This window comes from Paramormyrops kingsleyae, chromosome 8 (assembly GCF_048594095.1).
Source record: "Paramormyrops kingsleyae isolate MSU_618 chromosome 8, PKINGS_0.4, whole genome shotgun sequence".
NCBI lineage: Eukaryota > Metazoa > Chordata > Actinopteri > Osteoglossiformes > Mormyridae > Paramormyrops > Paramormyrops kingsleyae.
Window position 1 is genome coordinate 12,519,023 of NC_132804.1, and position 24,303 is coordinate 12,543,325.

Genomic DNA, 24,303 nt, shown 5'->3' on the forward strand with positions numbered 1-24,303 from the left:
AAATGCTTTTGGCAATGATGCTTAAGTAAGTAAATGTGATATTTGTACTTTGCGTCGGTATATGTGTTTTTTTGGGGGGGCGGGTGAGAATGTTCATGACTTGAATTTTATAAACTCATTAAAGTACGTCATCAGCGCAAAGACGTAACCACTAATATATTCAAATATATAAAAGAGAAGTATACAGAATAAGAACACAATTTAACATCGTGTCAGCAATATTGTCGACGGGAAAAAAGCTTTATATTTTAAAAAGAAATTATAATAGATGGACAAGAGAAATAATGGAGACCGCTAATTAATATGCGTATAGTATTACAAGTCTGTGACTGGAAGGAAAAGTTACGAATAGTCTTGATTTATTAATGACAATTGAGAGCAAATCTTCAGACCTCGTTGACCATCGAACAGGTGGGGTTAATAAAGCTATTTAAATATATAGAGTAATGTAGAACGGTACTGTTTTTTACATTTGCAGCAATATAAGCCATATTTGCTAGGCTTAAATATTTCGCATATGATTCTGTATGGTGAAATATTGCTTACGTAGTTAACATTACAGTAGGAACGGATGAAGGCCTATCTTAACGTTCAGAAACAATATAAGCTTAAAAAGACAATGCAGGGCTTGCAGTTTACCTCAGCAGGATTGATTTTTATGAAATGTTTATATTAGTACGCTCTTGTGTGCTGTGTTTTAATTACTTAAATTTTACACGGATAAATTAAATAAATGCGTCTTCGAAATAAACTCGGCATTTTTCGCTTGGATTTGTCAACCTCAAATTTTCCTTTATGAGCCAGCGAGGGGTTTTTCCAAAAATCTTTATTACACTTGTCGAGTAATAATAATAATAATAATGATGATGGTAATAATAATAATAAATATTATCATCAGCATCACCATTGTCATCATCGTCTTCATCATAATCAAATCAATATTAGGTTTTTAAAAGGTATTTTAAAATAAAAAGCGCAGATCGGTAGAAAAAAAATACAATAGGCTACTCGAATTCAAAATACATTCATTTTTAATAGCATTTAGTTTAAATATAATCCTGCATTAAAACCGAAGTTACGCATCTTATCCATGCATGTTTGCCAAGCCCAGATTTTTTCCATTCAATAAAAAAAAAAAATCAACACGCATACGCCAGATTTAAGAAATCATTTTAAGGTATATGGTCAATTGCGAATGATAAAGCTAAAGTAATCTAAACGTTTCCTTCGTGAATTGGTTCTTCCATTTCAAAATAAATGCCTGTCAGTCGGGTATCACGACGGCGTAATGTGCACAAGACAATATTGTGATTACTGACACTTTCTTGTAACCAGGTGATTTCCGATTTCTGTCTTAGGTGGGGCTCCTTTAATACTCCATTGAAAAAAAACCTAAATTCCTCCATTAATGAATTCAGAATTATGGACAAATAGAATTGCTCATAACCATGTAAAATTGGGTAAGACAATTTTATGTTTATGGCTCTAGTATGCATTAAATACACAAGTCATGTGGTGGTTTTTAAGAGGGAATATTCCTGAGTATTCAGTGATGCAATTTATTAATATATGTAACATAATTTGTATATTAAAATATACATAATAGAGTGACCCCATTCAACATGAGAAATTGAATTTTGTGAAACAGTGAACATTTTAACTCTTAATCAAGTTAGACCTTTTCAGAGTTCAATGTTGAGTTACAATGTAAAGCTTACAAATAGCAACAAATCAAATCTACCACTAGAGGGCAGTATAAAGGAATTATTTTTCTGCACATATTTTGCACATTTAAAAAAAAAATTTTTTTGCAGGTAGGGATTTCCAAGAGGTAAATCAATTTAAACTATAGGAAACAGACATGGAAACTGTATGTGTATTTTCATTTACATCTTTGTCTATATTATCGGGGAATTTGTCTTGTTATTTATTGTAATTGTATAGATATGAAACGTTTTGCAGTGCTTAAATAACCATGCTTCAGCATTCACCCGGCCTCGCACAGGAATTTCGTTTGCCCTCCTTATTTTAATTATTTATACATCTTTTAAGACATAACTAAAATGTTACACGATTAAATCAAAGTCTAATGCTTGCTGTACTGTGCAACATTGTTCAAGTGTGTAGAAAACATAACGATCGAATGTTACTGATATCAGAAGTAACACTGAAAAATTATAAGCATGCCATGTAGACGTAATATATTGATTCGTCGGTTTCAACATATAAATCAAATCTTACAATATAAAGCATATCTTACAAAATAATCGACAAATACTAAAATGTCGCGCTAAACTAAGGTGGAATTTAGTATAGTGCATATTAGACAAGCAGGTATACATTTACATTTGCAAATACCTTCACTTTGTTTGCAAGAGAATGTAAAACCAAAATATGATATTTTAATTTGCTCTAAATATAAACATGAGTGTTAACAAGAAATATAAACATACATGTAAATATTATTTTAAATATGCAGTTAAATATCTTAAAATACTTTTGATGTTTTCTTAATCGCATTTTACTGTCTCAAATCTGCTGACATTGTTACTAAGTTATGTTGTGTGACAAAAAATGCCCACTTGGAGGAGTATTTCTTTATTTATCCACACGAACGAAATTAAATCGTCCAAGTCAATACTCCATTGACAAAATTATACTCAAAGAAGACTGTCGACGAATTTGTAATTTGCATAGATGTCTGCGCCATTGAAAAAAACAAGGTGTGTGCAAATACAATCAGCACCATTAATTTATATGGAACCGTTTTACTCTACGTTTGGTTATATTCAAGAAGCTCTTTATGGTTAATATAGACTCCATACACAATCAAGAAACGCGATCCTCATTTATTACATGCCAAATAATAAATGCTTCCATGTCTCGTTGAGAGTGTGTGCCGCAATCTGTCAAAAACATTTAAGTGGATCCTAACAGAGTGCGCATGCAGGCAAGCATAAATCACCTAATTATGTATAACCCCTCTGCAGCCGGGACGGCAGCTATTAAAGGCAGCATTGTACAGGTATGTGGGTGGTAAGCAGGTCCCTTCTCGCGCCGTTTCCCGTGTGTGCTGCATATGGTTGTAATTGTCGAGGTACCTTGTTTCTTCGTAAGCCCTTGAAAGGCTTTCGAATTGCTCCAAATGTGACTGTAACCTCCAATTCCATCTCAAACGTGATTTCAGGAAACACGTGCAGTTCCGTGACTAGGGGCAACATTTGCCATCGCTAGTCAATAAAGCTTTATAAGAAGGCTTGGTATAGGTGCAGTCCATTCTATTCCAAAAGTGGTGACACACACAAGTTAAGAGCATTCCGCTGTTCACTGTACTGAATCTGTATCTCTTGGTAAGTTATGAAAGTTTTGTAATGAATTATTTAGGATATACATGTAAAACCGTTTTTAATTAAATAAATTAGACCTAGGCTACAATATATTGTCAGACATATATATCTTGCATGCGCAAAACAAAAATACGTATTTGTTATAAATTCCTATTTTTACTAATTACACTGTTAATAATAATAACAACAACAACAACAACAACAACAATAATAATAATAATAATAATAATAATAATAATAATAATAATAATAATAATAATAATAATAATAATATTGGGGCACCATACATGGATAATGGATCATTTGGATAATTTCCTGAGCAGAACTATACACATTGGTTTTAACTGGGAAACTTGATAATTTCACTGACAGTTCCCTTACGTTCTTGAGGTAGTAATCTAAATCAAAATTGTTTTCATATGTAACAAAGGTATGGGTTTTCACTCCAGTTTTAATCTTCAGTAAATTAGTCTTGATGGCATAAATGAGTGATTTTTGGACAATAAACATTCAGTTCTTTATTAAATGTGTATTTGATACCATTTTCATGAACAAAAATAAATAACCACCACATGAATGTTGAGTGAAATTAATATCCAACTCCTCTTACACAGCCAACAAACTGTTTGCCTGCCTATTTACAATACTGGATATTTTTGTGGATGGAGTTCAGATGACCAGAAGACCACTGAAGCTGAACTAGTCACCTTAGTTACACAAAACTGGTATTGTGGCAGGATCTAAGGGAGGAAAGATGAAGGCATCCCCCCCGATTACAGCCAATCACAAGAACACACTTTCAATTCCAGTCTAATTATATAAAACTAGACTATGTGTCACGCCCCGCTCCGTCCGCTCCCGATGTGTGCCACGCCCACCTCATTACCTCCGGTTTTGCCCTGATTGTTCTAACCTGTGGCTTGTTGTCCGTGGCTTGTCTAGTGTATTTAGTCCTTGTCAGAGTCAGTTATCCCCAGATCAGTCATTGTGTAGTGTCCGTTGATGTTCGTACCTGTACGTCTGCCTTCTATTAAACCCCGTTACCCTGACTACCTGGCTACGCTCGCCTGCTTCCTGCTTACCCTACCCGCGAGCGTGACAGAATGACTGATCTCCGCGAAAGCACGAAGCAGCAGTCCGAGCACCACCGGCTCGGACTGCTGCAAACCTTCGTGTATTGGCAATCCCAGCCAGAGGTCCTGGAGGACCCGGTAGCCTTGGAGCTGGCTAGCCGGGGCCGGGACCTGCTCCAGGAGGAGCGCCCGCCCGGACAGCATTACCCGCTGACGAAAGCCCGGAAATGCCTCCGTCGGCTACAGCGCCGGCTCACCGAGCCGGGAGAGGAAAAGCAGGAGGCGACTCCCTCGCTCTACCTGGGAGCCTGCTCTCTCTTCCCCGCCTGGGAAGACACCGCCGCTATCCGCCTGACCAGCCTCCACCCGGAAAAGCCACCACCCTTGGAGGCTTACTACTATCGGCCGGAGCGTCTGGGGCACGGTGGCATCCGCGCCATAAGAGACGCTATTCCCCGGGTCCCGAGAGCCCTTAAAGGGAGGGCGCCTACGCGCTCGGCACCCCTCCTGCCGGCTCCGGATCTGCATGCTCCAGATCTGCCCGTGGCACCGCCTGCTGCTGCTGTTGCCGCCGCTCTGCCTGCGACTGCGCTGCCGGCTGCTGCCGCTGATATGTCCGCGGCTGCACTGCCTGCTGCCTCCGCCGATCTGCCCGCGGCTGCGCTGCCTGCTGCCGCCGCCGATCTGCCCGCGGCTGCACCGCCTGCTGCTGATGCCGCCGCTTTGCCGGCTGCACCGCCGGCTGCTGATGCCGCCGCTTTGCCGGCTGCACCGCCGGCTGCTGATGCCGCCGCTTTGCCCGCGGCACCGCCTGCTGCTGATGCCGCCGCTTCGCCCGCGGCACCGCCTGCTGCTGATGCCGCCGCTCTGCCCGCGGTACCGCCTTACCCGCCTGTCCAGCCTGACCCGCCTGCTGCCGCCGCTGATCTGCCCGCGGCTGCGCTGCCTGCTGCCGCCGCTGATCTGCCCGCGGCTGCGCTGCCTGCTGCCGCCGCTGATCTGCCCGCGGCTGCGCGGCCTGCTGCCGCCGTCGATCTGCCCGCGGCTGCACCGCCTGCTGCTGATGCCGCCGCTCTGCCCGCGGCACTGCCTGACCCGCCTGTCCAGCCTGACTCGCCTGTCTTGCTTGACCCACCTGACCCGCTTGTCCTGCCTGACCTGCCTGCAGTTCCTGCAGCTGCTACCACTCTGGCTGCAGCACCCGCTGCGGCGCCCCCGGCTGGCTGCGTGATGGCGGCGCCCCCGGCTGGCTGCGTGATGGCGGCGCCCCCTGCTGGCTGCGTGATGGCGGCGCCCACGACGGCGCCCCCTGCTGGCTGCGTGATGGCGGCGCCCACGACGGCGCCCCCTGCTGGCCGCGTGATGGAGGCGCCCACGACGGCGCCCCCTGCTGGCCGCGTGAGGGCGGCGCCCACGACGGCGCCCCCTGCTGGCCGCGTGATGGCGGCACCCCCTGGTGACCAGGAACCAAGGGTGCCCGCTGCAGCTCCGAATGAGGTGCCCGCCGAGGCGCCCCCTGCTGGCCGCACACCCGAGGTGCCCTCTGAGGTGCCCCGTGCTGGCCACGTGACGGCGGCGCCCGTCCTACCAGCACCTGAACTGCCTGTCTCGCCTGTTCTGCCGGCACCTGAACTGCCTGTCTCGCCTGTTCTGCCGGCTCTTGAACTGCCTGTCTCGCCTGCCCTGCCGACTCCTGTCCTGCCTGTCTCGCCTGCCCTGCCGACTCCTGTCCTGCCTGTCTCGCCTGCCCTGCCGGCTCCTGTCCTGCCTGTCTCGCCTGCCCTGCCGGCTCCTGTCCTGCCTGTCTCGCCTGCCCTGCCGGCTCCTGTCCTGCCTGTCTCGCCTGTCCTGTCCGGCCAGCCCTGCTCACCGACAGTCGCACCGCCGGAGGATGACGCCGCTCTGCCTGCGGCGCCCCCTGCTGGCCACTCGCCTGAACTGCCTGAGGTGGCGCCCACCGCGGCGCCCCCTGCTGGACACATGCCCGCGGCCCTGCCTGTGACCGCCTCTCCCGTCCTGCCCGCGGCCCTGCCTGAGGCCGCCTCTCCCGTCCTGCCCGCGGCCCCGTCTGAGGCCGCCGTTCCGGTCCTGCCCGCGGCCCCGCCTGAGGCCGCGGCTCTGGCTGCCCCGCCTGCGGCCACGCCCGCGGCTCTGGCTGCCCCGCCTGTTGCCTCTTTAGAGGCCTTGACTCCCTCGCCGTTACCCCGGCAAGGCCGACGCCCCCCAGGACCCCGCCTCTCCGTCTCCAGCAAGGGACGGGGACATAGGCGTCGGGCCCGGGTCCCGCCCGCCCTGCCCCCTGGCTCGCCCGTTCGGCCCCTGGCTGTGGCTCGGTGGCTGCCTGCGGGTCCTGCGCCTCGGGGTCGGCGGTCGCCGCCGGGTCCCCCCCTGGATCCTCGGTGCCAGTCCTCGGTCCCGCCTCCGGCTCCATGTCGGTCGCCTCCGGGCCCCCCTGCTCCGGCTTGGCGTCGGACGGCGCCTTCGCCGGCTTCGGCTGCGCCTCCGCCTGCCGCGGCTTCCCCCTCCTGCCTGCCTTCACTGGTGTTCCCTCCTGCTCCCTCCGTGTCCCCTCCATCACTCCCTCGTCCCGTTCCCTTGGCCCCTGGGTGGTCCCCTTCTGTTCCCTTCTCCCTCTCGCCTGCGGCCCCTCCGGCCGCTGCCCGTCGCCCGCCTGGGCTCCCTCGGGCTCCCCTTTGTCCTCCTTCCGTTCCGGTCTGGTCTCCTCTGTCTGCTCCTCCTCCCTTCGTTCCGCCTGTCTTTGTTCCTGGTCCCTCTGTTCCTCCTCTGTGCACTCCTGGCCCCTTCGTGTCGCCTGTGGGTGTCCCCTTTGTGTCTCCTTTTTCTCTCTGCCTGTCTGCGTTCCCCGTCCTCTGTCGCGTCCTGTCCTTCTTCTCGTCCTTGTTTCTGTTTTGTGTTTCGGTCCTGTTTCCCTGGTCTCGTTGATGGTTTTGTTCTTGTTTTTCAGGTCTTGTTCCCTCGTCCCGTCCGTCGCCTCCTCTCGGGCGCGCCCGGTGGGCGCGCCTTTGGGGGGGGGTTATGTCACGCCCCGCTCCGTCCGCTCCCGATGTGTGCCACGCCCACCTCATTACCTCCGGTTTTGCCCTGATTGTTCTAACCTGTGGCTTGTTGTCCGTGGCTTGTCTAGTGTATTTAGTCCTTGTCAGAGTCAGTTATCCCCAGATCAGTCATTGTGTAGTGTCCGTTGATGTTCGTACCTGTACGTCTGCCTTCTATTAAACCCCGTTACCCTGACTACCTGGCTACGCTCGCCTGCTTCCTGCTTACCCTACCCGCGAGCGTGACACTATGTACTACCAAAACTATAAAATTTCCAAAATGTAACAATACTTATCCCATAAATGCCTGACTGTTATTTCAAAGCTTTTTCCACTTTACACAATAATAATAATAATAACAATAGCAGTAATATTATTATTAACATTATTAGGCATTTAATAGTATACTACTACTATTAGGCCTATTATTGTTGTTCTTGATATTATATAATGACATTTTAACATATTTAATAAATAATTTTTTTTTTTTTGGGGGGGGGTATTAAATGATTTGTAAATCAGATTGGCTTATAAGTTTCTGGGGTTGTTAGTTTTTTAAAAAAACATTTTCAGGGTGAAATATATTTTGACCATAAGTCTGAGTGAAAAATGTATTGTCATATTGTCATAAAGATATGCTATGTCCCAAATTCTTGCTTCCAGCAGTTTTGGGGTGTAATTTCTACCTATGTGTAATCATCACTGCAATTTTAAATTCCATCTCTGTGGTTTTCCAGTCCAGGGTATGTCAAACATACAGTTTGATCCGGTCTGATACTGTACCTCCAGTTCCAGAGAAGAGTGGGTTAGGAGCATTCTGCAGTAAATCTCCAGTAAATGTATGGTTATTAAATTCCATGCAGAAATACGTACATGCACTGATTCAGCTAATAAAAAGTCCGGTAAGTAGTGATGGAGGAAAGGCCTTGAAATCAAGTCTGGGTAGTGGAAATGGATGGGGTCCATGCAGAAATTGCTGAGAACCTCCACCACAGAGCTAAGAATACGGTTTTAAGGAGATTTTTTTCCACTTCTGTGAATTACAAGTTTCAGATCCAACCGACCCATCAAGTTATATCCATGCTCAACTACCTCTGACTGCACAAAATTAAGCTGCGCAACGAAACTACCTATATTCAATACACTAGTATTCTCTGTTACCAGCATTTTTATTGTAATTTGGAACAAGTATATCTTCAAACGCATTATACTATACAGCAAATCCCTCACTTATAATGATTGCAACGTGATCGCTTAACAAATAAGTAAATATGACAGCATGGAGCCGCTAACACGCAATCACTGGGAGGCAGCAGAGCACGCGGGGTCACGTGCTTCGGGCCCGGCGAATGGGGGATGATTCGGGCTGGAAATATCTCACCGCGAAGCACACCGGTTACGCGCTCTGACGCTTAATCTCCGCAAAGCCCGGCGGATGCGCCGGGGAGTCGGCGGTTCTAGTATCTCCTCGGCTTTGATTTTTAGTCACTATGGTATGGACCGCTGAGATCCCGGCATCAGAAGCGACGGAGGTCGGTGCGGGATACAGGCAAGCGGCTAGCGGGCTTGCTAAGCTAGCGGGGTGCGCGCGCTGCCTGCCCGCCCGCCGTGCACGTCACCCCGGGAGCGGGGCAGCTCTTTAGCTAGCGGCTAGCCGATCAGCTGTGTAAGTCAACATTAGACGCGGCTTTCGTCACCGTCCCGCCCGGACTCGGGCGGCTTTTCCCCTTTCCTGGTTGCATGCAACGGTTCCCGGCGTCGAGGTTCCAGGAGCCGATGCTGCAGCGGCTAGCCGCCTCCTATTACTGCTGCTCTTTCTGGCTGGTAATCTCCTCTTATCACCTTGTTGTCGTCGCGCAAAAGTGATCTTAATCCAGGTCGAACAGATCATCCGATTGACTGTATGATTTATTCCCCTGATATGCGGATTCTGTCTCATTTTATATGTATGGTAAACCTCAGTTTATGCGGTCTACAAATCACTTATATTTTCTATTTATTTGAAATATGCATTTCATTAATACTATACTCAAGCACTATATATATACGAATAATTTGAGTATTGGGAGTAATATTAAGCATTTCTCAGTAGAATATTTGTCTTTAACACTTATAGGCATAGAGGGCGGCTCGGTACTCGAGGGTAAATCCCAGGAGCGCATGTTGTGGTGTCCTGTTCTAAATATGAAAAGAAATAATTCTTTGTGTTTTCATTAAGTGTTTCATAGTTTAGGTGCATTACACAAACTAATTTGGGCTACAAAGCGGAGTAACGGTTTTTGTGTAGACGAACGCATATCTCAGTTGTGGCATTCTACAGATTCAATCAAGGTTTGTTTTTTATTGTTACACACAACTAGTTATTATGCATTTATTAACCATCTCTGGTGGATAGGCAGACTTCATTTGCATTTAGGATTAGATATTAAATTTGCAGTGATATTGTGACGGACACAGTCGCCGTTAAAAAAGCAATGGAGATTCCCCCTGCTCCAATCTGAGAGGGCTTATTAAACCCGAGAAGGCACTGGTGCAAATCTGCACAGTTGGGCCTAAACGTCTTTTCTTTTCTTGGCCCTGTGAATAATGAAAGGGTCTTTGTCTTCTCATTGTTTCTTCCCATTAAATCGGCCCACAGATGCAGCTTCCAGCAGATAATTTCAATAATACATGAGGGAGATCGGGTCCAGTTTAAGTATATGGAAGGTACTTGGTGTGATGATAAAGACGTCCATGGTCACCTTAGACCAGACCTGGGCAAAAGCTGGCCCGCCTAGCTATTATTACAGACCTGTGCAGTCATTTATTCACAAATCGTGAACAATGTTAAAAGTTAAACATGAAAAATACACTGATGCTATTTATTTCTGCATGTATTTTTTAAAAGGAGATTCCTAAAAACTATCAAGTTCCAGTCTAGCTTTAGTTAGTCATGAAAATGATCATTAAAATACATTTCCTGCTGACAGTTGCCCAGGTCTGATTTAGTCTGATAGTTGATTCTGCCAATGAAAATGTTCCTGAAAACATTTTTTAAGAAGAATACCCTTTTAATAGGCCCATTCAGTTATTCTGGAACAATGTACTTGGAAAAATATAGTCAGTTAAGCATGCCAAAAAAAAAACATGCATGACCTATGTATTGTTGTATATGTGGTCTATATTTAGGTACTGGGACAAATGTACATTAAGTGCAATTTAAAGGAACCTTTTTTGGTGAGGGCTTGTTAGCTTCTGTAAGTGCCTTTTTAAAATGTCCTTAGTACCAACTCAGTTGTAGCCCACAAGTCAGAAACTTGAACTGAGCTATAGGGTTGGTGAGCTGTTACAGTCTTTCTACCCACATATAACAATGGCCTCTCTGTTATTACAATGGTCACAGAGTTTGTTGGTGTGCCAGGCTTTTGACGCAGGTCAAAAGGTCAATTAAGATGCATGCCCACGCATTCTTTCATGTCAAGACTTGCATGGCTGTTGTGGTCTAAGTCAGAGAGGCCACCATTTTACTGCTTGTCCTGTATGTACAATAAGATCAATGACACTATGTTAATTGGCTTCTTATAGTAATTATTTAAGAGCAGTCAGAAGGCCACTGGGGTGTTTCTTTACAGTGAGGCGGACAGAATATTGTCTTCCTGTCCTCCAACGCCGTGCTGTTTCCCACTCAAACGCCTTTCCGAATCGTTAGCCTCACACTGCCCAGCAATGCTTGGGTGCCTCACATTCAGTCCCAGGGAAACCTTTATGTATTTTTCATTCGGTTTTCGGCTTAATGTTCAATGATGGTTTTTATTTGCAATGGCTACCGAAAATGCTGGTTTCGACATTTAAACAGGAACGTGAGCATTTTTTGTTCGTTTGTTCCGACTGTGGTCCATCACTGATTCCGGCAGGACTCATTTTGCGTCCATGCACATCCACCCCGTTTTGTACAGTGCCTGTTGATGTGGGCCATGGTCTGCCAGATATGGCTTGTTTCTCTTTGAGTTGGCTGTAAGAAAATGCCTGTTAATACCTGTTAAATACCTGTTGACTCTTGTCACCTTTGCAGTTAGGTGTTTTTTGATCATATTTCCATCCGGATGAACGACACTGTGTGGGTGAGCTTGCAACGTTAATACAGAGATGCATAAACACTATGTGACTTGAGTCCCATTTTATTATTACCTATCTGTAATCCATAAATGCTTAGCTTAGCCAGATTCGGGCCAACTTGAGCCAGGAGCGCGTTCATCACAGGGCAGAGAACAGGGGACACCCCTTGTGGTATGACATCCCACCACAAGGTAGTCCCCACAACATCAAAATAACAGGTTTTTATCACTTTTCTATGGACTTTTTGGTCCCTACAATGTAATATATACATAACCCCTCCCCACACACACACCATGGTTGTATTCATATCTTTGTGGGGACTGTCCATTCATTTCTATGGGCAATCCCAACAATGACAACCTTAACTATAAGTAAACAAACAAAATACAAGACATTTGGCATTTTGGGTTTTTGATTGTAGTGAAAGGTTTTGTAAAAAATGGTCCCAACAAGGTCAAAATAACACATGAATGTCCCCACAATGTAATCTATACATGCCTTCACAACAGACACACACACACACACACAGACCCACACACTATGAGCAATATGAGTCAGCAGTTCACCTCACCACATGACTGTGGGAGGAAACAGGAGTACCCAGAGAAATCCCACACAAGCACGGTGAGAACATGCAAATGACACATGCACAGAGCAGGGCGTAGGAATGAAGCCCACAGACCTGAGGGTGTCAGCCCGCGGAGCTGCCCGCATTTGTATCAATATTAACAAACGTATATTTTAGGCTCAGTTTTGTGTTACAGCCACCAGAGCCAAAGACTACAGGTCCCTTCGCTCTTTCTCGTGGGACACATTGGATGCTTTCTACATGGGGATGAATGAATACGCAGAGAGACACGTAAACAATGGCAACGCTGTGCACGCTTGTTTATTCACGGCCCCGCGGGGGACGCGTTCCACATCCCACGCTCTGATTCATCCATGCAGTCGTGCACTGCATGTGTGCAGATTCCCAGGAAGATTTAAAAAAAATGCACATTTCAGGACCGAGGAGGATGAATCCTCGAATCGGGTTACGGCCCAGCCTTATCAGTAAGGCTGCACGAATTCCTGAAATATCATCCTTATTAATCTCAATCCCTTATTAGTATCAGTATTACAGCATCAAAAACAATCTGTGTTTCGACAAATTACATGCATTTTATATGGGTTAAAAACTGTAGAAACGATCTGGTTAAATCAGTGATTGGAAACTGGAAATCAAAGCAAACTGGATACGACTTGGATGCCCCTTGTGTTATTTTATTTATAATTCATTAGTACGCATAGAATATATTATAGATGGGGGGAAAAATCCTGAAACAAAGGTGTATCGTTTCACTTGCTAATCATCGTCACTGCCTGCACCAGCATGGCGAGAGGTCATCTCCTGCTTAGTGATATTCAGTAGTTCCTGATGTTTAACCGCCGCATGGCAAAACATTCTGTAACTCGGCTCCCTCCGGGGCCTAACAAGTGTGATTTATGTAAGCCAAGAAATGTTCATTGAGATCAGTGTGATAGACAAGCAATACCGCTGTCCCGTTACTTATTGATGGGGGACACAGATCACATCGCCCGGCAGGGGTGCCGTGACGGTGTCGCTTTTACCGTTTGCTGTCCCCATCGCTTTGAGTGCCTTTTACGGAGACGCTGAGCTTCGTCACATGCTCCGCTCCTCTGCAAGGATGTGGGAGCGCGTATGCCGTGACATGTGACCCTGGGCAGCTTGGAGAATCCGGTCGGGATGTGCTCAAGTCCCAGAAGTCTGTGGGGCAGGTCTGGGCGAGGGGGCCCTTGTGATTCACCTTCTTGGGGTCCCATGTGTACCCCACCCCACCCATCCTGTGACTGCTGTCAGGCTGGGAGCCACCTTGATGTGTGAATGCACACCTGTGCGTGTGTCTCCCTCCCTCAGGATCGTGTTTATTCCCCCCCCCCCTCAGGCGCTGCCATGGCAGCGGGACTCGGCCTGCAGGGCGACCTGCCCAGCACGGGTGGAGCCAGCAGCGGAGCCACGGGAGCGGAGACGGGGACAGGTACAACAACCGGGGCACTGATCGCAGGGGGAGCCTGGTGCTGGACTGGGGAGCGCTGGGAATGGAGGGTCAGTCCGATGATGGTGAGATGAGCGAGCGCTGGATCCTGCATACCATGTCAGCTGGAATGAAACTTACTGGGATAATAATATGATAATAATGAGACCTTGTAGCATGACATCCTGTTTCATAATTCTGCGGGTTCTAGCTGTGGTGTCTGGGTGTGATTGAGCTATGACTGGCAGTGAAGTTGTTTACTGCGGATTCATCCAGAATGATGCACCTTTCACCGCATGTCTCTCTTTCTGGTTAGATTAAAACACGTTTCATACGACAGGACACCACTGGGACCGTGAATGTCATTCTGTGAGATCTAACAATATCAAGTCTTCTCATTAGCTAAATTCTGTTCCGTGTAATGTTCTCCATTCAAGAGGTGTCAGTACCTTAATACCTTAAAAATATAAGTAGCAAGCTGAAATCCTTAATATAAAGTGGATTAAGTTTAGTAGCATCCTATGGTGAGAGAAATGCGATTAGTTTCAGGGCCCAGTGTTTTTCCTGGCCTGTCTGCACATAACCAGGTAACCACATACGTATATTGCTGTCACTGGTGTGCACAGCTAATCTGTGCAGATAAGAGGTACCTGTGAGCACGTCACCACCACTGCTGACTTAGGGATGGGTTGTCATGGAGATGCCACACGCTCAGCTGAGCCGCACTCCTATTGTGCCGCGATGATTCGCCGGCAGTTAGCCTCACTTCGACCGCGGGGTCGGAATGTGGCGGCCCGGTCCCCGGTCCCCGGCAGGACACTGCTGGCACTCGGCCTTTGACGTCTTCCCCGAGGTCCCCTGGATGCGACGCGGCTCCGCGGTGGAGGGGCTGACCCGCTCCACGCAGAGGCTAATGGTGGTCTTCAGCATGGCGGGTGCTGTCCCAGGTCCCGGACGGAGCGAGGGAGGGATGGAGGGAGTGTGAATCTGACTGCCCGCTCAGGAGAAACTGGATTTCGTTCGCGCATTCATTTGTTTGTTCGTTTGTTTGTACTCCTGGTTTAGAAGAAGTCATTTGTGTGATTATGGGGGGCAGTGGCTTTCAAGAAGAAGACTAGATGGGCAAATTGATTTAAGGACGTTAAACAACTTTAGGCAGATTCTCTTTATTCTCGAGGAGTTTGTTTTCATGACTGTGTCCGTGTTTTAAGTCCAGGACCTCCCCTTGCTCTCCTTTCTCATCACCGCTTGCCGTGTCGTCCCCCCCCCCCTCAGTCACCGGTCGTCGGGTACCTACAGCCAAGTACACCAAGGTGGGCGAGCGCCTCCGGCACGTCATCCCAGGCCACATGCAGTGCTCCATGGCCTGCGGGGGGCGCTCCTGCAAGTACGAGAACCCGTCACGCTGGAGCGAGGGCGAGCAGGCCGTCAAAGGGCTCTACTCCTCTTGGTGAGTGCTGCACCTCCTCTCCTGCTGCTCCGCATGTACTGCGTGCATATCTGATTGACACGTGGCTGATTATCTGAACGTAATCTGCAGGCATTTATAAATGGCTGTTTTAGAATTCAAGTGGACTCAAAGGCAGGTTTTCAGTCATATTCTGAAAATGATTATTTAAGAATGAAACACATTGAATTTGAAATTCTGATTTCCTACCAGACAGAGGTGGAAAGTTCAGGTCGAGAGTACAAATCCAGACCAAGATTTTGTTTTAACCAACCAGTTTACTCTGTGACTATGACTTTTTATACTCAACTGGTTGTTTGAAGCAAAATCTTGGTCTGGATTTGCAATTTCTGGACCTGAACTGTCCACATCTGCTGCTAGAAAATTAAACGAAATGTGAGCCACAGGTTCTGGAGCATGACTGTGTCTTTACACTTGTCTGACTGTAGCCCTGCTCTTGAGGCACCTTGTGTAACATTCATTCGAAATTCTTAATTTAAATGCCCCCTAATAGACTCACAGTAGAAACTATAGTGCCCTTAAGGACATTGGGGGTCTGAAGCATTAGCAGACCCTACGGAGGGTTAATCTGGTTTCACAGCCGGACGTTCTCTGCGTTTCAGGATCACCGACAACCTGCTGGCGATGGCGAGGCCTTCTACCGAGGTCATGGTGAAATACAACGTCATTGAGCAGTTTCAGAGGTATGGCCGCCAGCTCGCGGGCCTCGCTGCCATTGGGCGGGGCCCTCGCTGCCATTGGGCGGGGCCCTCGCTGCCATTGGGCGGGGCCCTCGCTGCCATTGGGCGGGGCCCTCGCTCATGTCTGACGCCCGCGCAGGTGCGGCGTGAAGACGGTTATTAACCTGCAGCGGCCTGGGGAGCACGCCAGCTGCGGGAAGCCCCTGGAGCAGGCCAGCGGCTTCACGTACAGGCCGGAGGCCTTCATGGAAGCAGGCAGTGAGTGGCGCCCCCCCCCCCACGTCCTCGTTAGCACACCCGCTAATGCAGCACCAGCCTTACTGCTTTCTGCTGAGTCATCACCGGCAGCTGAGTTTGCAGTCCAGCTCCTCAGGGCATTCTCATTTCAGTAACTGCTCGTGCGTTTTGCATAAACACATCATTAAAATTTGATTTTGAAAGGTGCCGTATCTGAGTGCAGGTAATGGCTTTATGCGTCTGTGCTCAGTTACATGGAGGGAATCTTTCTCGATTTAAGAGGCATTTACAAAATTAGCATTTGACTAATGCAATGTTGCTGTTCGTAGGAGGGATGGCAATGTGCAAAGTGTTATATTTTGGTGGTGGATGGAGTATTTGAATTGTGATTTCTGAAAATGGACGGACAGATAAACATATGGGTGACTGAGGACGTTTCTAAACCCGCAGTTTACTTTTACAATTTCGGATGGAAGGACTACGGCGTGGCCTCTCTCACCACCATCCTGGACATGCTGAAGGTGATGTCCTTCGCCGTTCAGGAGGGGAAACTGGCCGTCCACTGTCACGCTGGCCTGGGGAGAACAGGTACGAAAAAACTATTTTGCATGGTTTGGTAATGTTTCTAAATGATCTTTTTTCTTTTGCTGAAGCTGCCCCTTTAGTGTGCCGTTTTATGATCTGTGCTACTCTGTTTCCTCCAACAGTCCAAAGACATACTGGAACGTTAACTGCCATCTTTAGTTGCATGTTGTGTGTGGGTGCATCCTGTTTAGAGTGCATCGTGCTGGGGCGGGTTTCAGGGAGCCCTCAAGCCTTTCCAATTACTATTATAATAATTGTAATTTTAATTACAATTGTAATTAGGTTTTATCTAAAGCAATATGCAATTGGCGCTCAGTGGAATAATTGAAGGTTGGGGGAGGAGGGGGCCAAGGACCCAATGGTTAAAACACTCTGCCGACTCTGAGATGTGAACCGTCGACAGCAGATGTACATTATGGGGAATCCGGAGCCCTTGGTTAGCCCGGCTGCATGTCATTGGTCTGGGGGAGGAAAGTGGAGTTACCTGGATGAATCCCGTGTGACTCAGGGAGATGCTGCCAACTCCACACACACAGAGCAGGGGTGGAGTGAAAAGCCAGCCCTGGAAGTGAGGTGACAGGGCTACACTGTGACATGCTGCTTGGATTACTGCTTTGAATGATTGGTGGATTGATTGATTAATCATCAGCATTGTGTATTAATTGATGGGCATATTGATTGATTGATCATCATTGATGATTGATGGATTGATTACAAGCACTATGGATTGATTGTTGGATAGATTGATTGATCAGCGTTGTTGATTGTTTGATGGATTGTCAGTATTATGGATTGATTGATGACTAATTATCACCGTTTTGGATTGATGATTGACTGGTCACCAGCGGTGTGGGGCTTGCTCACGCAGGAGTGCTGATGGCGTGTTACCTGGTATTCACCACGCGGATGAGCGCCGACCAGGCCATCCTCTTCGTGCGAGCCAAGCGACCCAACTCCATTCAGACGCGGGGCCAGCTGCTGTGTGTGCGCGAGTTCGCCCAATTCCTGGTACCACTCAGGAAAGTGTTCTCCGGAGCCGAGCCTCGGGTCAACCCCGTCACCTTGAGTCAGTACCTGACTCGCCAGCGCCACCTGCTGCACGGCTATGAGGCGCGGCGGCTGAAGAACGTGCCAAAGATCGTACAGCTGGCATGCAAGGTGCTACTGGACATTGCCGAGGACCGGCAGGCCACCGAGGAGGAGGTGATTATGGAGATCCCGGACCTCACTGCCGAGGTGGAGAAGACAGTGTCCCAGCAAGCCATCCAGCAGCTTGGCAAGGAGATGATCGGTAAAGGCATCGCCGTGACGCCACCCTGTGCCTCCGGTCCGCCGACCCTGGCCAAACTGCCCTCAGAGCCGCTTCCCAAAGATCCAGACCCGTGGAACAGGCAGAGCACGGAATGGGCCAAGCCCACGTCCGACCTCCGGAAGACCCGCAGCTACAGCGAGTCAGACCTCCACAGTGTGAGGTTGGTGCCAAGCTGGCCGGAGGGTCCACTGACCTTCCTGACAGGACTGCCCCCTGCTGGCCACCTGAGCAAAGCGCGTTTATCTTATGACGATCTAGCAGCGGTTCCCCTTTCCAGCTCTCCTCTTGCTCACCGGGCTGCCGCTTTCAAAAGTGAATGGTCCCCCCTGTCGGCCTGGGAGCCCAGGGGGCGGCTCGACATGGACGACAGCACCCCTCCGCTCTCCCGCAGGAGGCCCTTGAGCGAGGTGCGGCACAGAGTGTCCCTAGGCCCCCTGAGGATGAACCAGCACACCAGCGCCAGTGTTTCCGGAGCCCCGGGGGACCTGTCAGACAGCCCGTACGAGGCATCCTCCAAGATCGCTGGATCGGCAAGCACCAGAGGCAGCGATGCGGAGGGCAGAACAGAGGGGCCCCTTGGGAGCATACAGACCGAGATCTCCCCACAGGTCCGACGGCTGCTGGTGGCCCAGGCCCTGGCCTCCGAACTGGACCAGGACGGGATGAAGCGCAAAAACGAGGTCTTACGCTGGCAGGTCAGTAGGCACGTCACTGCTGTATAGCAACACCGGCACCAACGGAAAATGAACAATTGCAATTGAAAGGCAGAGAGAGGTGGCTTAACCCCAAAAAAATAATGCATGCTGCTCACAACTTTACGATTAACAAGCGTATCTTACCACACACACACTAGCAGATCATTGAACCTCAAACATCCGCACATCGCACGACGGCACCTCTCTTAGCTTGGTTTCAACAGAGCCATCAACGTTTACCGACATAAAGCAGCTAGCTAACTTTTTGAAATGCCATGGGAAATTCGCCAAACGTTGCCCCATACAATGCAACCCAACAAGCTTACGCTATGTTTATTAGCTCATGGCCACCTAGCCAACAAATCAAGTGGATTTGTGAGGATTTGCTTTGGTTTTAGTGAATTATGCCGAGCTGAATTATGTTTTAGTACTTTAAAATGAAAATAAATGGGGGGAAAAATCATTAAAATTAGGCTTTAATTTAGTCCATCTGAGGATGCGACACCCCCTTATGCCCCCCCCCCCCCCCCCACATGGCGTGGGCCTGCTGTATGGAGATGCATTAGATCTGAATATCTTTCATTTCTGCATCGCCGTGACAGCACAATATCTCTGTGAATAAAGCAACTCCCACATGCCATGACTGAGACCATCCAAAACTCATCATATATAATTTGCTCAATAGAATTGATAGATCAGTACCGTGGGATGAACAGCAGCTTCAGGAGATGGCTTCCCGTGCCAAACCCCCTTGACATTTCAAAGGCAGATACGTCAGACGTGGCATCACACTCAGAGCTGAAATCCTCTCTTAAGGACGTCCTGACAAGACCACTGAACGCTATCAGAAGGCAGGAATCTGTCGTCTTACCACTGGGCATTTGTGGCACACACAAGGAATTCGTTTCCGGCAGTTGGTGTCTCTCCAGTACATTACAATACTATAGATCAAACCAGTACAGATTAAATTCAGTATAAAGCACATCTAATTTAAAGACATAATGTACATGAAGTGCAAACAATATACAAGGTATATACAAAGTGTATGGTGTGTCTTAGACTCAGTTCAGTGGTGTGTTGCGTGGAGCAGGGTGTGGCAATCAGGGAAACAGGTGCAGGTTAGTGTTGCAAGTCAGACGTTTGTAAGGTTGAGGAATACCTTTAATTCAAAAGGGTTTCAAAAGAGATTCAAAAGGGTTAAAAACAACACCATGCTTTGTAATTCAGCAGGGTGCCAGCTGTAAACATCCTTGCTTTCATTTTATTTTATTTATAGCAGTTATATGGCTCTGTGTGGGTTTCCCCTCCCACGGCGGGGCCAGGGCAGCACAGCAGGGACCATGCGGTATCGTTTCGGTACTATTCTCTGATATGAGAGGTGTGCGCCAGTTTGTAACTTCGGTCCTGCAGAGTGAGCTGAACTCCAGGGAAGGAGCGTGGGAGCGCTTGTGCGTGGAGAGAGACCCCTTCGTCCTCGCCGGCCTCATGTGGTCGTGGCTGGAGCAGCTGAAGGAGCCTGTCATCTCCAAGGAGGACGTGCAGTCGCTGGCCAGGCTGGAGCCCTGGCAGGCCCTGGACAGCCTGGACAAGGTGAGCAGACCTACAGGCTGCCGTAATGCGATCGTGCGGCAAACAGCAGCTCCTAATGTCTGATTATAAAGCTTGGATATAGATCCACTTTAATGCTGATATGCATGCAAAAATCAGTATTAGTGTATTTCAGTATCTTCAGTATCTCTCAATATGTTTCTTGGTGGGCTGAAAGAAAAACGAAATGCTTTGCGCCTATATGGAGATGTTCGTTAAAAGGAAATGTAATATGCATTTGTAGGATTTAGATGATTGAAAGAATTACTTTCGTGGACAGGAACGGTCGTTGCCAAGTAATGATGTGCAGAGATACTGCTTGGGGCCAGGTTTAACAGGAAACAGGTTATTTCTTGCTTTTTTTAAATTGTTGGATGCCATTCCGGGGGATACCGTGTGAATATCTGACTGCTTTATGACATGAACAAACTGCCTTCTGTCATGCGAGATCTCGGATGCCGCTTCGGCTTAAAGACCATCCGCTCTTTTGCTTTAATCCAGGGCCCCAGGCAGACGCTGCTGTGCATCCTCAACTGCGTGGCCCGTGTGGCAGCAATTCCAGCAGAGCTGGAGGCCGCTTTTCTGCAGCGGACAATAAAAGCGTTCACACAGGTCAGCTGATTTCTCCTCCCTTCACCTTGGTCACATGGCGTCACACGGCGTCACATGGCAGCACCCATCAGTGGTATTCGTTTAATACAGAGGCTATCCTCCAGATGGCGGTACTCATTTAATACAGAGGCTATCCTCCAGACGGCGGTACTCATTTAATACAGAGGCTATCCTCCAGACGGCGGTACTCATTTAATACAGAGGCTATCCTCCAGACGGCGGTACTCATTTAATACAGAGGCTATCCTCCAGACGGCGGTACTCATTTAATACAGAGGCTATCCTCCAGACGGCGGTACTCATTTAATACAGAGGCTATCCTCCAGACGGCGGTACTCATTTAATACAGAGGCTATCCTCCAGACGGCGGTACTCATTTAATACAGAGGCTATCCTCCAGACGGCGGTACTCATTTAATACAGAGGCTATCCTCCCATCGGTGGTACTCGTTTACCGCGAAGGCTAACCTCCCATCAGCGGTACTCGTTTACCGCGAAGGCTAACCTCCCATCAGCGGTACTCGTTTACCGCGAAGGCTAACCTCCCATCAGCGGTATTTGTTTAATACAGAGGCTATCCTCCAGACGGCAGTATTCGTTTAATACAGAGGCTATCCTCCCATCAGCGGTACTCATTTGCTGAGGCTGTGCTCCCATCGGTGGTACTAATTTAGCGCAGAGGCTATCCTTCCATTGGCTGTACTTGTTTAACACTCAATCCCAGAAGGCCAGATAGCTCATTCTCCACTGGAACCCGTCGAGCGCTGGGTGTCACTCAGTCTGGCGGAGGCTTGCTCCGGCCTCCAGACGCTCTGGTCATATGCGCACACACCCACCTGACGCCTTGCTTCCCGCCAGATGGGGCCCGATTCTAACGAGGGGGAAGCAGTTTACGAAGCCCTCAAGGGGATCCTGACGCCAGTCTTGTGTGAGATGAGGCTGAGAGTAGCAGAAGAGACGGAGGGGGCCTGTTACTGCCTGCAAGACCCCTGACTTCCCTGCATGGGAGCTGACAAAAAGGTCTCCGTAGCGATGAAACTATTGTCTATTGACCATAAATTTAAAACATACATGTTTTCCTTCAGCTTAGTCGCAACCCCGAATTACAGATCATAACACGTTTATCCACTGCTGCTATGTATTTGTGTTCCTTTTTTAAACTGTTTTATGAAACATTTCTAAGACGTGATTTCTGCATTATTTTTCATTTGTCTGTTTATGATTTATTTTATGACTCATTGCCATGTTTATGTGCCTTAATGTTTAGTTGGATGTGTTTTTGAATGGCTCAATGACGGAGGCTTTTGTAAAAGGTCCCTTTTTCAGTACTAATGCATTGTTAGCTTATTCAGTTTTGTTTTACTATTTGTCAGTCGTCAGCTGCAAACAGAACTGCCAACGTTTGCATTAGGTGTAATATCATTTCAGATGAGAATTTCTACTTTTCAGGAAGTACAGGAACACCTGCGTTATATACTATTGAAACCAAAAAGAAACACTTACTGTGCAAAACCACTTATTTATAAGGTTATAGCAGATTTTTTATAGATATGCCAAGAAAGGGAAAGACATGAATGCAATGGTAAACTTCTAAGGGGATCATTCAGATCTACTAGATAACCGTTTCCTTGTATAATTTAACAGGGAATTGTAAACTCTTAGACCTGACAATTAATTTCAATTGTCTTAAGTTTTCTTTTAAAAGACTGGTGCAGTGGTGAAGTAAGACAAAAATGCCTTAAATGTGGCATCTGGCTACAACTATTCTTTATGCTAAAGATTATTAGATATAAGTTTTGCAGATAAAATACTCCCTGATTATACACAGTGGAGAGGTAGCACTGAAAGTTTTAGCACTGAAAGAAGCACTATTGATTAGCGCTGTAGCCTTTGGGCCACTGTGTGTTCACACATATCCTCATTCTGTCACTGGGGCACCGGCACCATTCTGATATTTGTCTGGTGACCAGAAGATCCAGGTATATCAGAGAACAGCACCCCCCCCCCCTTAAATACATAAAAATACATAAGCTGTTCAGGCCTGGCACTGTTCAGCACACAAAGGATTTGAAAATTCTTAATTCTTGCATCTTGTACTTGAATGTTGTATCTGCGAAATATTCGCTTCCAGCTACAACTTTAAGAACTACAAATGTATGTTAGATTTTTAATACAGTGAATGTTCTTGGAAGAGTGCAGTGTCTTTATTTGTGTGCTTCTCCAAATAACCATTTCCTTAATGCATGAAGGACTAATAGGCAATTAACACAATGCATTATTACTCGCATACATACATACATACATTCATTCATTTTGCATACTGCTTGTCCTATGCAGGGGCGTGAGGGATTACATGACAAAAAAATACATCTGGTTATATAACAGGAAAACCAAGAAAGGTTTATTTCAGAAAATTAGCTGTTTAAATTATCAACACATTAAAAACCCCCAATCCACTGAACCTCTCGTGGCTGAGCAGACTTTAGAGAAGGCAGGGATGCCCATTAATGAACAATCAGGTTGCTGGCAGATTTTACACTGAGTTACTTCTCTGAGGGATGGCATGGTGGTAAAGTGATTAGCACTGTCACCTCACACTTCTGGGACCAGGGTTCGAGTGTCTACCAGGTGTCTGTGGAATATACATGTATTTCCTGTGTCATTGTGGGGTTTCCTCCAGGTACTCCGATTTCTTCCCACAGTCCAAAAACACGCTGAGGTGAGTTGGAGTTACCATATTGCCCACAGGTATGCCTGAGTAGGTGAATGGTGTGTGAGTGTGCCCTGTGATGGGTTGGTGCCCCATCCGGGGTTGTTCCCTGCCTTACACCCATAGGGATAGGCTCTGACCCCCTGCGACCCTGAATAGGATAAGTGCTTTCAGAATATGGATGGTACACTCCTGTTCTTCTTTAGAGATAACATCTCATATTTCTCCTTTAAGAAGTTAAAACAAGTGCTAAATCTGCCAATAACACACGAGCAGCTTCCAATTAATTTAAAAATGACACTGTTGCAGTTTAGATTGTTGACGTGGGCATCATTAGTACTGCTCCTCAGCACATTTTAAGATGCTCCAACAAACCATATTCAGGTATTAGAGATTTATACCTATAATTTTAAATTGTACCTTTATATAACAGAATTAACATGCACAAACTATGCATATTCCAGTTGCTGTCTGATACATTATTCTTGAGCCTGACAACGCACTTGTGATACGAAAGGAAATTAAATTGTTATCCTACAAAGGTGTGAATGGGTGAAGAGTTGAAGCTAGTCAAAATTACTAGAGATAACATACCTGCTAGCACTATACCTAAAGAAAGGGGCCAATAATAACCCATTTAAAACTTCTCAACACAGCAGAGCAGGATTTTTCTTTGGAAAGCATACTCTGCTCCAGAGTCACGTCTCATATTAGAACGTATTGGCGGCGATATAGTATGTCATAAGATCATGGTACGCAATGTGATATTACCCTTGTGTGGAAGAAAAACGTAATACCGTTTCGTCAGGT

At 47.3% G+C, this 24,303-nt stretch overlaps 1 protein-coding gene across 5 annotated transcripts; it reads left to right on the forward strand.

Annotated features, from left to right (window-relative positions):
• Window positions 1–6: 6 nt before the first annotated feature.
• ptpdc1a (protein tyrosine phosphatase domain containing 1a) lies at window positions 7–22,974 on the forward strand. 5 transcript variants are annotated; one of them, XM_023837521.2, is made up of 10 exons: window positions 7–25; window positions 13,518–13,610; window positions 14,883–15,057; window positions 15,678–15,758; window positions 15,895–16,013; window positions 16,443–16,580; window positions 17,446–18,584; window positions 19,995–20,174; window positions 20,673–20,783; window positions 21,642–22,974. In XM_023837521.2, the coding sequence occupies exons 2-10, from the start codon at window positions 13,526–13,528 to the stop codon at window positions 21,774–21,776; spliced, it is 2,163 nt and encodes a 720-aa protein (XP_023693289.2). In that variant the 5' UTR covers window positions 7–25; window positions 13,518–13,525; the 3' UTR covers window positions 21,777–22,974. The 5 variants fall into 5 exon arrangements, with proteins under 5 accessions (XP_023693289.2, XP_072571365.1, XP_023693286.2 ...); XM_072715264.1 differs by lacking the exon at window positions 7–25 and adding an exon at window positions 8,797–8,969; XM_023837518.2 differs by lacking the exon at window positions 7–25 and adding an exon at window positions 8,804–9,300.
• The last annotated feature ends 1,329 nt before the right edge of the window (window positions 22,975–24,303 follow it).